Source organism: Nelumbo nucifera, chromosome 3 (assembly GCF_055504915.1).
Source record: "Nelumbo nucifera cultivar China Antique chromosome 3, China Antique-T2T, whole genome shotgun sequence".
Classification (NCBI taxonomy): Eukaryota; Viridiplantae; Streptophyta; class Magnoliopsida; order Proteales; family Nelumbonaceae; genus Nelumbo; species Nelumbo nucifera.
Window position 1 is genome coordinate 109,676,298 of NC_142651.1, and position 12,962 is coordinate 109,689,259.

Below are 12,962 nucleotides of genomic sequence, written 5' to 3' on the forward strand. Positions count from 1 at the left end.
TGAAAAGGGGAAAGTTGGTTAATGGGATTATGAGAAGGGGAAAGTAATATCCATTGATCAAGAAATCCATGTTCTTTTTTCAGATTTATGTGGAGACTAGATAGAGGTGTAAATCGGTCGTGCTGCCCGTGGCTTGGCATGATTCAATGGTCACGGGCTGTGCCATGGCACGACACGATTGTATGGGCCACCGGCCATGTCGGGCTTGGGGATTCAGGTCCGTGGGTTGGGCCAGCATGACACAACCCATATAATTATATAATAACATATAGTATATAATATATTAACAAAATAAACAATTATTTTCAATTTTGTTATACTATTTTATTTAATTATTGTACATATAAACAATTGTATACATCAAAATTCATATAAAATAAAAAATTTAAGATTTTTTTCAATTTTTTAAATAAGTAGCTTTGGCCCAATCCACGGCCCGCCCTAGCCTAAGGATTGTCCGACAAACCAACCCAGCCCGTGGCATGGCACGGGCCCATGTGAGCTTGAGCCATGGGCCATGCCGAGCTGACCCCCCAAAATATCTCAAGGGAGGGAGGCACTTCCCGTTTTATAGCTCTAGGACCAAGGAAAGTTTATTTTCCTAGACCTATTTCCTAGGTGGGTAAATAAGTTTTCCACCTGGTGGGAAAGTTGCCAACACTTGAATGAGACAAAAATGCCCTTTTTAATAGTGGATTTTTATGGCTAAAATGGTCATTGCCTTATTTACATGGGAAATAAAAGAACATGGGTAAATGCACTTACCCAGGTAAGTGACTTTATGAAAACAAACAGGGCCTTAGTTTCAGTAATCCCTTAAAAGTATCTCTAGGTTTTTAAAAAATTAGGCAACACCATTATCTCTTGACAAAAGAAGAATGAAACCAATCGAATCAGCCTGGCGAATAACGGCTGTAACAGAGGATTAAAGGCGGTTACACCCGATTTGACAGAACATCAGTATATAAAGGTCCCGATTTCCAAGGGGCAAGGTAACTTCTACCAAGTGATTTCGCACTATCTTTACTCTTAGATCTCTTACTATTCTCTAAGCTTTCCACCGAATTCTAATTTAAGCATTGGAGTGTTCTCGTCGGACGAACTCCCCAGGAATCCTTCACTGTCTTCTCCATCTCAGGTACTATCCATTGCCAGGTAGGAACCAGACCACCGCCAGGTAGGAGTGACCGGATCACGCTACATCAACTGCCATTATAACCGTTAGTAATTATAATGATTAATAATTATAATTATAAATTTAATTAAATTAATGTCATGTGGCGAAAGAAGAAACAACCCCTTTTATATATATATATATAAGATTTAATATGATATATCAAGTAATATTAATATATCTAAAATTCATACATAGAACGCACATAATTAATTACTATATATATATCCGAATTCGATCAAGATTCTATTAACTTGACCCAAAAATCCATCCATTGTTACACCCCTGCCTTCGGCGACCCAACCCGAAAAATTGGCCCGACCAGAAAAACACATCGACCCGACCCCTATTGCCCGGTCTGAATTTATGTTTGTCATTCCTCTACCACCCTTCTACCGGTCCTTCCTCCAACCAAATACAGGGGAGTTGGTACGAGACTTAACCCAGACATGCGACACCCAACTCCCATGGTGATGGTAGGCTCTCGTTCGGGCAAAGCAACTACCCCAGCAATAATAATAGATTAATAGCTAGTTAGATACTACGATACAATCGAAGCGAGCACCATCTACCAAACTTCCCTCTCCTTCCGTCTCATCTCCCCCGTTCAGCCTCTCAAGTTTGGTAAGCCTAATCTTCTTTCCCGTATCTCAAGCCACCTCCCCCGCCCCAAATTGGTCTCTTTTATTCTCCTCACACCGCACTTCTCTCCCTCTGCCTCGTTCCTTTCTCTCTCTCTCTCTCTCTCTCCTAAGTGTTAACATTCTCTCTTCACAGTCTTTCAGATTTAGATTTAAAGAGATTAAGCGGAGCAATGGCGAGGAAGAAGATCAGAGAGTATGATTCCAAGAGACTTCTCAAGGAGCACTTGAAGAGACTTGCTGGGATCCAGCTCGAGATCTGCTCTGCTCAGGTAGGTTACCGATCTGTTCTCCATTCGAGCTCTGTTTTTAGACTGTCCACTCATTTCTATCTGCTCCAAGACTTATTAGATCTCTCCCCTCTGCCTCAAGTATGACATGCCTTTTCTGTCATCCTAAGCTCAACTCTTCTTGTCGCAGACACGCACAACACTCTGTCACTGTATCTCTGATTTAGTTTCTCACCTTCGATTCTATGGTTTTCTTTTGCAATCAAGTCATTTCTACTTGTTACGGACGTTATATGCCGCTTGTGTCAACAGAAAGAATCTATAATTTGACCAATCAAAAAAGAGTTATATTTAATTTTTGTTGACCAGAAACGATCGGAATCCTTTTGACGAGAATTGGTTTTCAATTTTAATATTCTCTATTCTTTAAGGTAACGGAATCCACAGATTTCACCGAGTTAACAAACAAAGAACCATGGCTTTCGTCTACAAGATTGGTTGTCAAGCCCGACATGTTGTTTGGGAAGCGTGGGAAGAGTGGCTTGGTTGCTCTGAATTTGGATCTGGCTCAAGTTGCAACCTTCGTGAAAGAACGTCTTGGTGTTGAGGTGAATCCCGCAGCAACATTACCTGGAAATGCTCATTTCAGTTAATAATACAATTAGCTTTGTTCTCACATGGAATTTATATCTTGTTTAGGTTGAGATGGGTGGGTGCAAGGCACCTATTACCACTTTCATTGTTGAACCATTTGTTCCCCATCACCAAGAGTACTACCTTTCTATTGTTTCTGAGAGGCTTGGTTCCACCATTAGCTTCTCCGAGTGTGGGGGTATTGAGATTGAAGAAAATTGGGACAAGGTATGATGGAAGACCAATTGGGTATTTGCATCTTCCAATTGTAGTCACACTTATTGCCTCATTTTCTGATCTAAGGTGGCATTGCTTGATTTTGGTCATGCAGGTTAAGACCATATTTCTCCCTACAGAGAAGCCTATGACATCAGAGGCATGTGCTCCACTGATTGCTACACTTCCTTTGGAGGTACTTTCAATCATGCTGTTTTCATTGTTTTCAAATGATACATCATTAAACATGGAGATTGTATTATCTGGAATTTCTTTGCCTATTCTTATCATGGGATTAATGATCTTCTTTTTGGGCATTAAGTTTCTCTGTCTACTATGCCATCTTGTGCATATGTGGCCTGCTTGTATGCCATTGTTCAACCAGAGTGTCAGTGATGCCTGCAGTACATGATGAATAATCATTGTCAGTTTAGTGCACCAACTTTTTAGGATCTAGAAAGAAAGAAAAGGAAATATCTATCTAAAGATTTTAAAGATTAATTTAAATTTGCTGGAGTTTGTGATTTTTGGTGCCCCTCCAATTCAAACCATGCATGGATGGTGAAAGATTTTGGGATAGATAATGGGTGGTCCAAGTTTACTGCATAGTGTAAGACAGTTTAAATGTACAATGTATTCTGCCCTTGATCACTGAAGAAGCTATTTCTTTGTTTGGGTCTTCAACAGTTTTCATGTACAATGTATTCTAGTTGGCTTTGTTTTTGAGCATATTACTGTCTTCCACACTTAAGGCATACTTATATATTTTACTTTGGCTCAGGTTCGAGACAAAATTGGAGAGTTCATAAAAGGTGTATTTGCTGTCTTTCAGGGTATGGCTATCTCTAAGGATGAAAATAATTGGTATCTCTTGTTATTGAGCATATGCAACAATCATTTATTTCTTGAAATGATAGGAAACACCTTTTCTCAATTTTATATTATAAGATATATATTATGCACACTATCATTGTTTGCTTCATTTTGATTGATTATTCCCTGTACAGATCTGGACTTCAGTTTTTTAGAGATGAATCCATTTACATTGGTGAATGGAGAGCCATACCCATTGGATATGAGGGGAGAATTGGATGACACAGCTGCCTTCAAGAATTTTAAGAAGTAAATTTGTTGTTCAAGATTCAAGGAAGATGTGCTAAAATTGTCATCTTTTCTCAATGAACTGCAAAGAGTATTGGTCTTATAAAGTTGTGCTATACTTTGCAGGTGGGGCCACATTGAGTTCCCACTGCCTTTTGGCAGAGTACTGAGTCCTACAGAAAGCTTTGTCCATGCATTGGATGAAAAGGTTGCTACTTATGCATGCTAATTCATGTTTTAAATATTTTGCTGGAGGTTTTCTTTACTGTACAGTATGATTCCATCTATTTCCTTAAAATATTTTAGATATTATTTAATTCTGTTGAAATCATTAAATCACTAACGAAATATCAAAAAGGCTCCATTTAATTTCTTTTGATAGAATATCATAGAATGCCTATTTTCAGTATCTACAGACCCTGGAAATAACATTCATCCTTTCTGATGCATCGCAATAAAGTTCAGATAACTGAGATGGGTTATAAAGCTAATTTGGTGCATAATGAACTAATTACACTTGATCATGCATGGTTGTGAAATACATCTGAAACCCACATTTAGAAGGCACATCAAAATCATTTGTGTATGAATTTGAAAGAAACTAGCAAAGTGAAAAAAAATAGATTTATAGTTCAATCAACAACTGATATTGTCTATGTAAAGATGTAAGTATAAGAACTGCTATTCAGTAACTTGAAGCAACTTAGCATATGTGAGAATGATCTTGATGTTTGAGTTGTGATCTAGGTCATTGTAGGGCACATTTTAACAGTGCAATCCTGAAGGCACTGTTCCTTAATTTCTTATAGTAGATTGTTAGCCTGGTAATTTTCCCATGTTTTTGTTTTTTTAATTCTTGATTATTATTCTCCCATGAACTTTAACATTCTATTAGTTTATTCTGGGGTGTATTTTAGAGTCCAGAATCTGTCTCAAAAGTTATAAGAGGCAGATTTGTGAACTGATGCATGAGTTACATTGCAGACAAGCGCGTCCTTGAAGTTCACTGTTTTGAACCCTAAAGGACGAATCTGGACAATGGTAGCAGGTGGCGGTGCAAGTGTTATATATGCTGATACTGTAAGTTTTCTCATTTCTTTTCATGCTAATGCTACTTCATTTTCTTTGATTGCCTGGGTATATATCTGCCAATGCCTGGTTGAAAAGTGCATGGTGAGCAATGGTCCTTATACCATTTCCCACCTTTCAATTGCTGGAATATTTCATCTTTCATGTGGCCGAAATTCCACAATTTCACTTTTTCTCCCACCTCCATGCTAAAATTCTTCAACATTTTCTGTCTAATTAGGTTGGAGATTTAGGTTATGCTTCGGAGCTTGGAAACTATGCTGAATACAGTGGAGCTCCAAATGAGGAGGAGGTGTTGCAGTATGCCAGAGTTGTTATTGATGTAAGATTTCTCTAAACTTGGGTACAGGATGGAGCTATAGCTTCTTCTTATGTTCATTTAGCAAATAACATTTTGCATTTGCAGTATAATGACAATATCCTTTTATGATATTGCAGTGTGCAACTGCAGACCCTGATGGTCGTAAGAGAGCTCTTCTCATTGGGGGTGGTATAGCTAATTTCACTGATGTGGCTGCCACATTTAATGGCATAATTCGGGCCCTTCGGGAGAAGGTAGGCTAAATTGCAATCTCTTTTTTTTGTGATTTTAATAATTCTTTCATATGCTTTAAAGGCGTCAAGCGTGTAACCTTTTCAAATTCGTAGGAATCTAAGCTGAAGGCAGCAAGAATGCACATTTATGTTCGAAGAGGTGGTCCAAACTATCAAACTGGTTTAGCAAAAATGCGTGCCCTGGGAGAGGAGCTAGGTGTTCCCCTTGAGGTATGTAATCATAATCTGGTTTTTCATTATGTGATCACTTATGGCTGGTTGGACTCATTAGACTTCTCTTAACTTTTTAAACCATGACTGGAAGAGCATTCTGGATTTCAAGCTGCTTTTACAAAAGGACTCCATAACTTATTGTAAATGTAAACCAGAAGGAATATTAAAACTGTGCAACCTTTCAAATTTGTTACTACACCTAGACAATCTGCATATACACATGCACAACTCTTTTTTTTTTTCTTGAATGGCCAAGGAGCTCATCTGTTTTTGTGACCTGGTTTTGTTGTTGGTAATCGTTCTTGCAGGTCTATGGCCCTGAGGCTACAATGACTGGAATTTGCAAGCAAGCAATTGATTGCATTATGTCTGCGGCATAAAATCCTTAAATTTTCTTTTTTCTCCTCTTCAAAGTTTTTACTTTCTTCTACTTCTTCTTGTGTTCTTAATTTGAGTCCAAGAAAGTAATTTAGCTTGAGGCATTGCATCTTAAAGAGGATCCATTGAATTGCTGTAAAATCAGGACATTTATTTTTTGGTCATGAAACCATTTACTGCAATAAACCGACTAGAGTATGGTTTTCTTTTCATTAACTAATGTAGTTATATCTCCCAATTTGGTTTTGTCTTTTCATGTTAAGACCTCTGGTTGTTATTGTTGTCTATGTGACATCAATGAATGCCTTGAACTGCATGAAACCAGGATATATCGCTGATCGAGTTAGCAGTGTCAGGAAAACTCGTGCTGTCAGCAGCAACTTTACCTACGGTCAAACACAGCGTAAGAGATAGAAGGTCGTTATTGGACCATGTCAAAATTAATTTATGAATCTTGATGGACATGGCGGTATAGTTGAGCAATGTGAAATAGTGCCCATTCTATTAGAACCTATATCCAGATACCGTAGGTATTTACATTTTTTTGGGAAGATATCTTAGGTATTAACATTAGTTGGGTAGAGATGGTGGAAAGATTTCGGAGGACCAATGAAAAATATGGACGTCAGAGAAGAAACTTTACTTTGACATGCGAGAATTTTCTTTCAAAGAGAAATTTACCAAGGATCATCTGTGTGAATTTTGGATTGATTTTTCATGCTTTCTGGTTCTTAATGCCCGTTTCTTGAATATGCTTCTAACCTCTTCTTTTACCTTTTATTCTAAAATCCTTTTATAGGCCCTTAAACAGCAGAACATAAAGCTTACCGGATTAGGTTAAAAAAGTACACCTACTTTTTAGACCTTAGAAACTCAACCAGAACATTTGATCTTCTGCCTTTTCAACCAACCTATAGGCAGCTTTTCAGTTAGGCGATGTAGTTACCTTGGAGTGCTTAGCCAATACTGATTTAGAGAGTGTTTGGTTTCCTTTACGTTTATTCAGTAAACGTTTATTGATGGTGTCACATAGGTGTCATCTCAGTATTCTCTCTCTTTTGCTCTTCTGCATACATCGAAAATGTAAAAAGTAAATTTTGGCTTATGTGCATTCCAGCCGTTTGTAAATGTTATTTTTTGAAGCTTTTACAAACGGTCAGGCGTTTATTCACTGGTACGCTGAAGTGGTGCTTACTTGTTATAAACGGTTGCAATTATTGCATTTTTCGGTTTTAATAGCAAATAAAGTACAAAAGTTTATTCAATAAGAATAAACAGAACCAAACACATACTTAAGCGTTGAAGTTTCATACTTGGAAAACCATCAGGCACCAGGGCTCTCTGATGTTTTTCATGCAAATCAGCTACCTTAGTTGGCAACCGAGCTTCAGGTCATCACTGCCAACAGGGATTGTGATTTTTCGATTTACATCACTTAGACACACATAAAGTGAGAAAGCATAGCATACACGTAGTCTGTTTGCGTGTCAAATACAGATGATCTAGACCGTTCATATATTTAATTGTTCCATATTAAAAGGTTGCGATGATCAACCAGTGTTTGGTTATTATGTGCTTGGCAATGATATTCCATCTTCCTCTGCTCTTTGTCATAGGTGAACCGTAGTTTCTCTAATTAGCAAAATTGTAGAGGAGGTTGCAACAAACAATAGACCATGAGGAACAGAGAGAGAGAGAATTTATAGGCCTCAGACTGGGATGTTCATCAAATGCTCTTTCATGACATTTTTCATAGCTACATAGGGCATGATGAGAATCTCCTGCATAGAATATTCAAAAAGAGCATAATTATGATGAATTATTATTTCCAACAATTAATCTAATCAAAATGAAACGATAAGTTAGGAACCAATAGATGATGCAAATAAGTATCGACAAATGAAAGGAATATGGTAATTTTTGGATTTATAACATACCAACATCTTCAATGTGCAAGATTTACCAAAACAGGAAAAAAAAAAAAACATCTTCGATATGAAAAGACATTTGTAATACTAGCTAGCATTGAGTAAATTCTCAGTACAGACGAGTGAAAGAAGACTGGGTCCTAATAGCCATAGGGCCATACCCCTCAACCCTAGTGAAGGCAGGAATTGATATTGAGTCTCTGCTATAATTAGGGATGCAAATTAGTTGGGCAGAGTTAGATTTAAGCTCAACCCAGGTTCAATCCTAATAATTGGACTTAAGGCCCGAGGCCAATACTGATCTATAACCTGGGCTCAGTTTGCGTTGGAATTTGATGCATGTTCGGTTTAAACCTGAGATGGGTTTGTATCAGTCAATTAGTTCATACTTAAATTTGATATAAATGTATGTATATATCTATGCATGTGTGCGTTTATATATGACTTTTGGTCTTAGATCCAGTCCAAAGATCAAAAGTCTAACCCCAACCCCTAAAATTGTGTGTGGGCTGGATCGATCTGGGCTTGGATTAAAGAGACATTACCAACCGAGGCCGCTGGTGCCACGATCAAATACTGAGTTCGCTTGAACTGACTTTTCCAAGTTTCTATATGGCATTGTTCTTTTCTCCTTTTTTTTAAAGCTATTCTCTCATTATTCTCCTCTTATGCAATGTATGATGTATGAGTCATCCATCGCCTATCCTAGTCCTTATAACATGGGATACATTGCAAGTTATGGGCGTCCCAGACTAGGGATGGCAACCAGGCAGGTCTGGAGAGGGTTTTGTAAATTTTAAACCCTACCCTCCCCATATTCAAGGATAAGGTCGGGTTAGATTTATAATTTGTATCTAATTTTTTATTATATATAAGTAATAAATAAGTAAAATAATAAAAACAAGTAACAAAAATTTCAATTATTTGATTAAGATATATAAAAAATACATAAATTATCAATTATACTTCCATGAAATTTAAAATATTATTAAATTCAATATCTAATAAATAAAATTTGTATGTTTTCTAACAATATGTCAATGAAGAATCGAGTTTAACTTAATACCTTACTCTATCCATATCCTCTACAAATTGTAAAATCCCAAAACCTGTCTAGAAACTGACATCTCCAACCCAGACCTTTCTAAAGGATACCGTTTAATTATTAGACCTAATCACATAACTCCTGACCGCCTCATTTGCTTGGCCATTGTTAGACAGCTGTAAAATTATTTTCCTATACGATGATACACACAAAGTTGACAAATTATATTCGTTTCATGTGTCAATAAGTTGAACTGACGATGAGTTCGATTCGATTTAGTGACAATTAAACCTCTCATTACTAATTCATGTTCATACACAATTACACATTCAATTATATTATCTGATTCTCAAGTTGCATCGCTGCCTACACAGGGTTTCCGGTTTCCTCTGAGAACAAGTGGACTGAGTCCGACGGCTACAGGAAGATGAGTTCGAGTTAAAGAGTGCCAGTGTGGCCATCCGAATGAGTTAAAGAGTTAATTAGATCTCCCCTGGGCCCTGGCAAGAGTTGGATTTGGGAAAGTTGGCTTTCCAAGGCCCCTTACCAATTTCAGTCTTCTTTCTTTAATACAATTAGGGGTCCTTTTTTACATCAAATTTCAGTATTTTTTCTCCAATCTACCATTTTATTACCATGGTTGAACTTAGAGCCGAAATTGACCCAATCCGATTCAAACCGATCAAGTCGGTTTTGCTTAACACAGGGTCGGTTTCGATTTCAATTTCAGGTAACCCGACAAGGTCGGGTCGGTTGAAAAAATCTCAGTAAACCGACCCAACCCGACTCGTGAACAGCCCTACTTCCAACCTGGCCTCTCAAAGGAATCACAGTCTGTTCCATGGTTTTTAAAATCAACCCGGTGACTGAACCGGCCAGGGGTTCGGTTATAGGGTTGAACAGTCTGACCGTTCGAACTGAACACCCGGTTCATTCTGGCAGAAAAATAAAAAATTCAAAAAAGTAAAAAACGGTCAAAATTGTTCGAATGATTAATCGCCCGGTTCAGTGGTTCGCTGACCAAAGTCAACGGTTTTGGGGGAAATCCGGTTTTTGGGGAAAACGAAACCGGTCACCTGACCGGTTCCCGGTTTTTCCGGTTTGACCATCCAGTCTAATCCGGTTTTGAAAACCATGGTCTGTTCTAATGTTTTTGAACCGTCTTTAACTCAGACGGTCAGACCGTTTGGCCCAGAAAGCATTCAGGTAATTGGTTTCGTTTTATCCCAAACTTGGTTCTTGGCTAAAAACTGTTGAATTGGTTAGAAACCCATTCATGTGGGCGGTAAAACTGTTGATTTGTTAGGCCATCTATTTGAACTAGATGGTCGAACCGTCGAGCTGAAAACTGATGGTCAAAACAATTCCGATTTCAGGTCAGTTTTCTTGGTCTGTTCGATCGGATTAATTCGTGGAACAAGAATACTAGAAGAAGAAGAGCTGATTAAGAAGGATTTTGTATAGTATTTAGCATTAAGTTGAAGAGGTAAACAAATGAATACTGAGTTTAACAAAAGAAAAAAAAGCCAGTGACATATGACTCAGTCTTGGTCGTTCTCATTTGTAAGTCATGGTTGGGCTGTCTTCCAAACAATTTCTTGTACATGCTAATTTACTAATTATCTGCAACTTACGCCACCGAGAAATTAAATTTTTTTTATGAACCTTGTAGGCATGTAGGCTTCTACTTTATTGGCAGTGACATTAACTCGAAATTCAAAGGCGAAAGTGAAAGCTAGCCCAACCGAAATATTAAAAAGCAAATATATCATGTTGAGTGAATTGAACAATAATAAAAATTAAAGATTGTGACAGCAAGGAAAGAGCAAAGAAGGAAGAGGATAACCCTGATCACGATGAGTGAAGTCAGATTAAAAATTTCAATTAGATCATAGAAGTGTGGAACAGTTCAAAATTAGACAGCTTCTAAGTGGACGTTGTTAATATTCAAAGTTCTCACTGCTGAACACTTCTTCATCGATTACCAGGTAAAAGAGTAATGCTTAATTAACAATACTAATATATACGCGTTTCTCCAACTATAAATACTCCAATAAGCTCATCCACTCTCTCCATCAATCCATCTTCTCGTCTGCCTGCTCATAACTGCGGAGGTTCAATATCTAATCAAATTCTTCTTCTCTTGATCTCAAGTTAAACTATTCCTTGTCTACTCTCCATACTAAAATGAGTAGTTTCCGTGATTTTATTAGCAGTCAAATGCCAACCATGCTCTATTGCTTCATTTGCTTTCTTGCAATCTCAACAATGGCTTCAGGGTCAACTGCATCCCTTAAAGTGGGATTTTATAGCTCAACTTGCCCGTCTGCAGAAGCAATTGTGAGAAAAGCTGTAACAAAAGCTATATCTCAAAATCCTGGCATAGGTGCAGGCCTCATCAGGATGCATTTTCATGACTGCTTTGTCAGGGTATGTTCATCAGTTCATATCTTCAGCTTCCATAAATAGCCATCAGCTTTCATTTATACTGATAAATGGCACTGATCCTCTGTAATTCTTTCTCTGTTTCAGGGTTGTGATGCTTCTGTGCTACTTGATTCAACTCCAGGAAACGACGCAGAGAAGTCACATCCAGCTAACAACCCAAGTCTGCGAGGCTTCGAGGTGATCGACATGGCTAAGGCCCATATAGAAGCTGTCTGCCCACAGACTGTCTCATGTGCAGACATCATCGCCTTTGCCGCTCGTGATAGTGCATACAAGCTGGGAGGAATCAACTATGCTGTGCCTGCGGGACGTAGAGATGGTCTTATCTCCCGTAGTGCCGATATTCGGGCAAACCTTCCACCTCCTTCCTTCACTGCAAAGCAACTCGAGGATCGCTTTGCCGGAAAAGGGTTGTCTTTGGAGGAGATGGTTACCCTCTCTGGAGCGCATTCAATCGGAGTCTCACACTGCTCGTCCTTCCTGAACCGTCTGTACAATTTCAATGCCACTCACCCACAAGATCCATCGATGGATCCCGACTATGCAGCCTTCCTGAAAACCAGGTGCCCTCCAACATCAACGGCGGGATCCAGTCTAGACCCGACGGTGCCGCTGGATGTTCTTACACCCAATAGGTTGGACAACAAATACTATAAGAACTTGAAGAATCACCATGGGCTGTTAACATCTGACTGGACACTGATGAGCAGTCACTCGACGGCATGGATGGTGAGGAACAATGCCAAGCATCCTTCAGCTTGGGCCTCCAAGTTTGCAGCGGCGATGGTGCACATGGGTTATATTGACGTTCTCACTGGTACTCAAGGAGAGATCAGGAAGAGCTGCAGCGTTGTGAACTAGGCCTTTCAGCCTTCTTCGTACTTTACATTACCAAAATGAGAAGCTTTTTGTATTCTGCCTTGGTGTTTCCATTCAAAGTGTCTGGCATTCTTCCTATATTCTGTAATTGATTAGTTCTTTCAACTAATAATTTCAAATGGTTTATGTAACTTCACTTCCTCTCTCTCTCACACACACACAACCACCACATAAATAACGCAATGCAATAGTAGGGGTATTCCAGTCCAGTTTGGAGAATATCTCAAACCAAACCAGTAAATTATGATTCGGAAATTCTCAAACAAAATCAAACCATTTTAGCATAGAGATCAGATCAAACCAAACCGTTTATTACGGCTTGGTGCAATTTCTAATACGGTACCCTTTTATGATTTGCTTGGATAAATATAGAAAAAATTAATTAACTAATTTTAAATATATAAAAGATAATGTGTAACAAATAAATCAGTT

General features: G+C 38.3%; 2 protein-coding genes across 3 annotated transcripts; both read left to right on the plus strand.

The window, feature by feature from the left end:
- Positions 1 to 1,587: 1,587 nt before the first annotated feature.
- LOC104607114 (ATP-citrate synthase alpha chain protein 2) lies at positions 1,588 to 6,442 on the plus strand. 2 transcript variants are annotated; one of them, XM_010272640.3, is made up of 13 exons: positions 1,588 to 1,798; positions 1,952 to 2,087; positions 2,477 to 2,653; positions 2,745 to 2,906; positions 3,010 to 3,090; positions 3,676 to 3,727; positions 3,902 to 4,016; positions 4,122 to 4,203; positions 4,980 to 5,075; positions 5,305 to 5,406; positions 5,523 to 5,639; positions 5,733 to 5,849; positions 6,161 to 6,442. In XM_010272640.3, the coding sequence occupies exons 2-13, from the start codon at positions 1,989 to 1,991 to the stop codon at positions 6,230 to 6,232; spliced, it is 1,272 nt and encodes a 423-aa protein (XP_010270942.1). In that variant the 5' UTR covers positions 1,588 to 1,798; positions 1,952 to 1,988; the 3' UTR covers positions 6,233 to 6,442. The 2 variants fall into 2 exon arrangements, with proteins under 2 accessions (XP_010270942.1, XP_088757221.1); XM_088901095.1 differs by lacking the exon at positions 1,588 to 1,798 and having other exon boundaries at positions 1,852 to 2,087.
- Positions 6,443 to 11,263: 4,821 nt separating this feature from the next.
- On the plus strand, positions 11,264 to 12,661 carry LOC104607115 (peroxidase 5-like). Its single transcript, XM_010272642.3, has 2 exons — positions 11,264 to 11,633; positions 11,736 to 12,661. The coding sequence occupies exons 1-2, from the start codon at positions 11,391 to 11,393 to the stop codon at positions 12,510 to 12,512; spliced, it is 1,020 nt and encodes a 339-aa protein (XP_010270944.1). The 5' UTR covers positions 11,264 to 11,390; the 3' UTR covers positions 12,513 to 12,661.
- Positions 12,662 to 12,962: the final 301 nt, after the last annotated feature.

Coding starts and splice junctions, on each gene's coding strand:
- LOC104607114 (XM_010272640.3), top strand. CDS start 1,989: ATGGCGAGGAAGAAGATCAGAGAGTATGATTCCAAGAGACTTCTCAAG. Junction 3,091..3,675: donor TTGCTACACTTCCTTTGGAG/GTACTTTCAATC, acceptor ACTTTGGCTCAG/GTTCGAGACAAAATTGGAGA. Junction 5,850..6,160: donor AGCTAGGTGTTCCCCTTGAG/GTATGTAATCAT, acceptor TCGTTCTTGCAG/GTCTATGGCCCTGAGGCTAC.
- LOC104607115 (XM_010272642.3), top strand. CDS start 11,391: ATGAGTAGTTTCCGTGATTTTATTAGCAGTCAAATGCCAACCATGCTC. Junction 11,634..11,735: donor TTCATGACTGCTTTGTCAGG/GTATGTTCATCA, acceptor TCTCTGTTTCAG/GGTTGTGATGCTTCTGTGCT.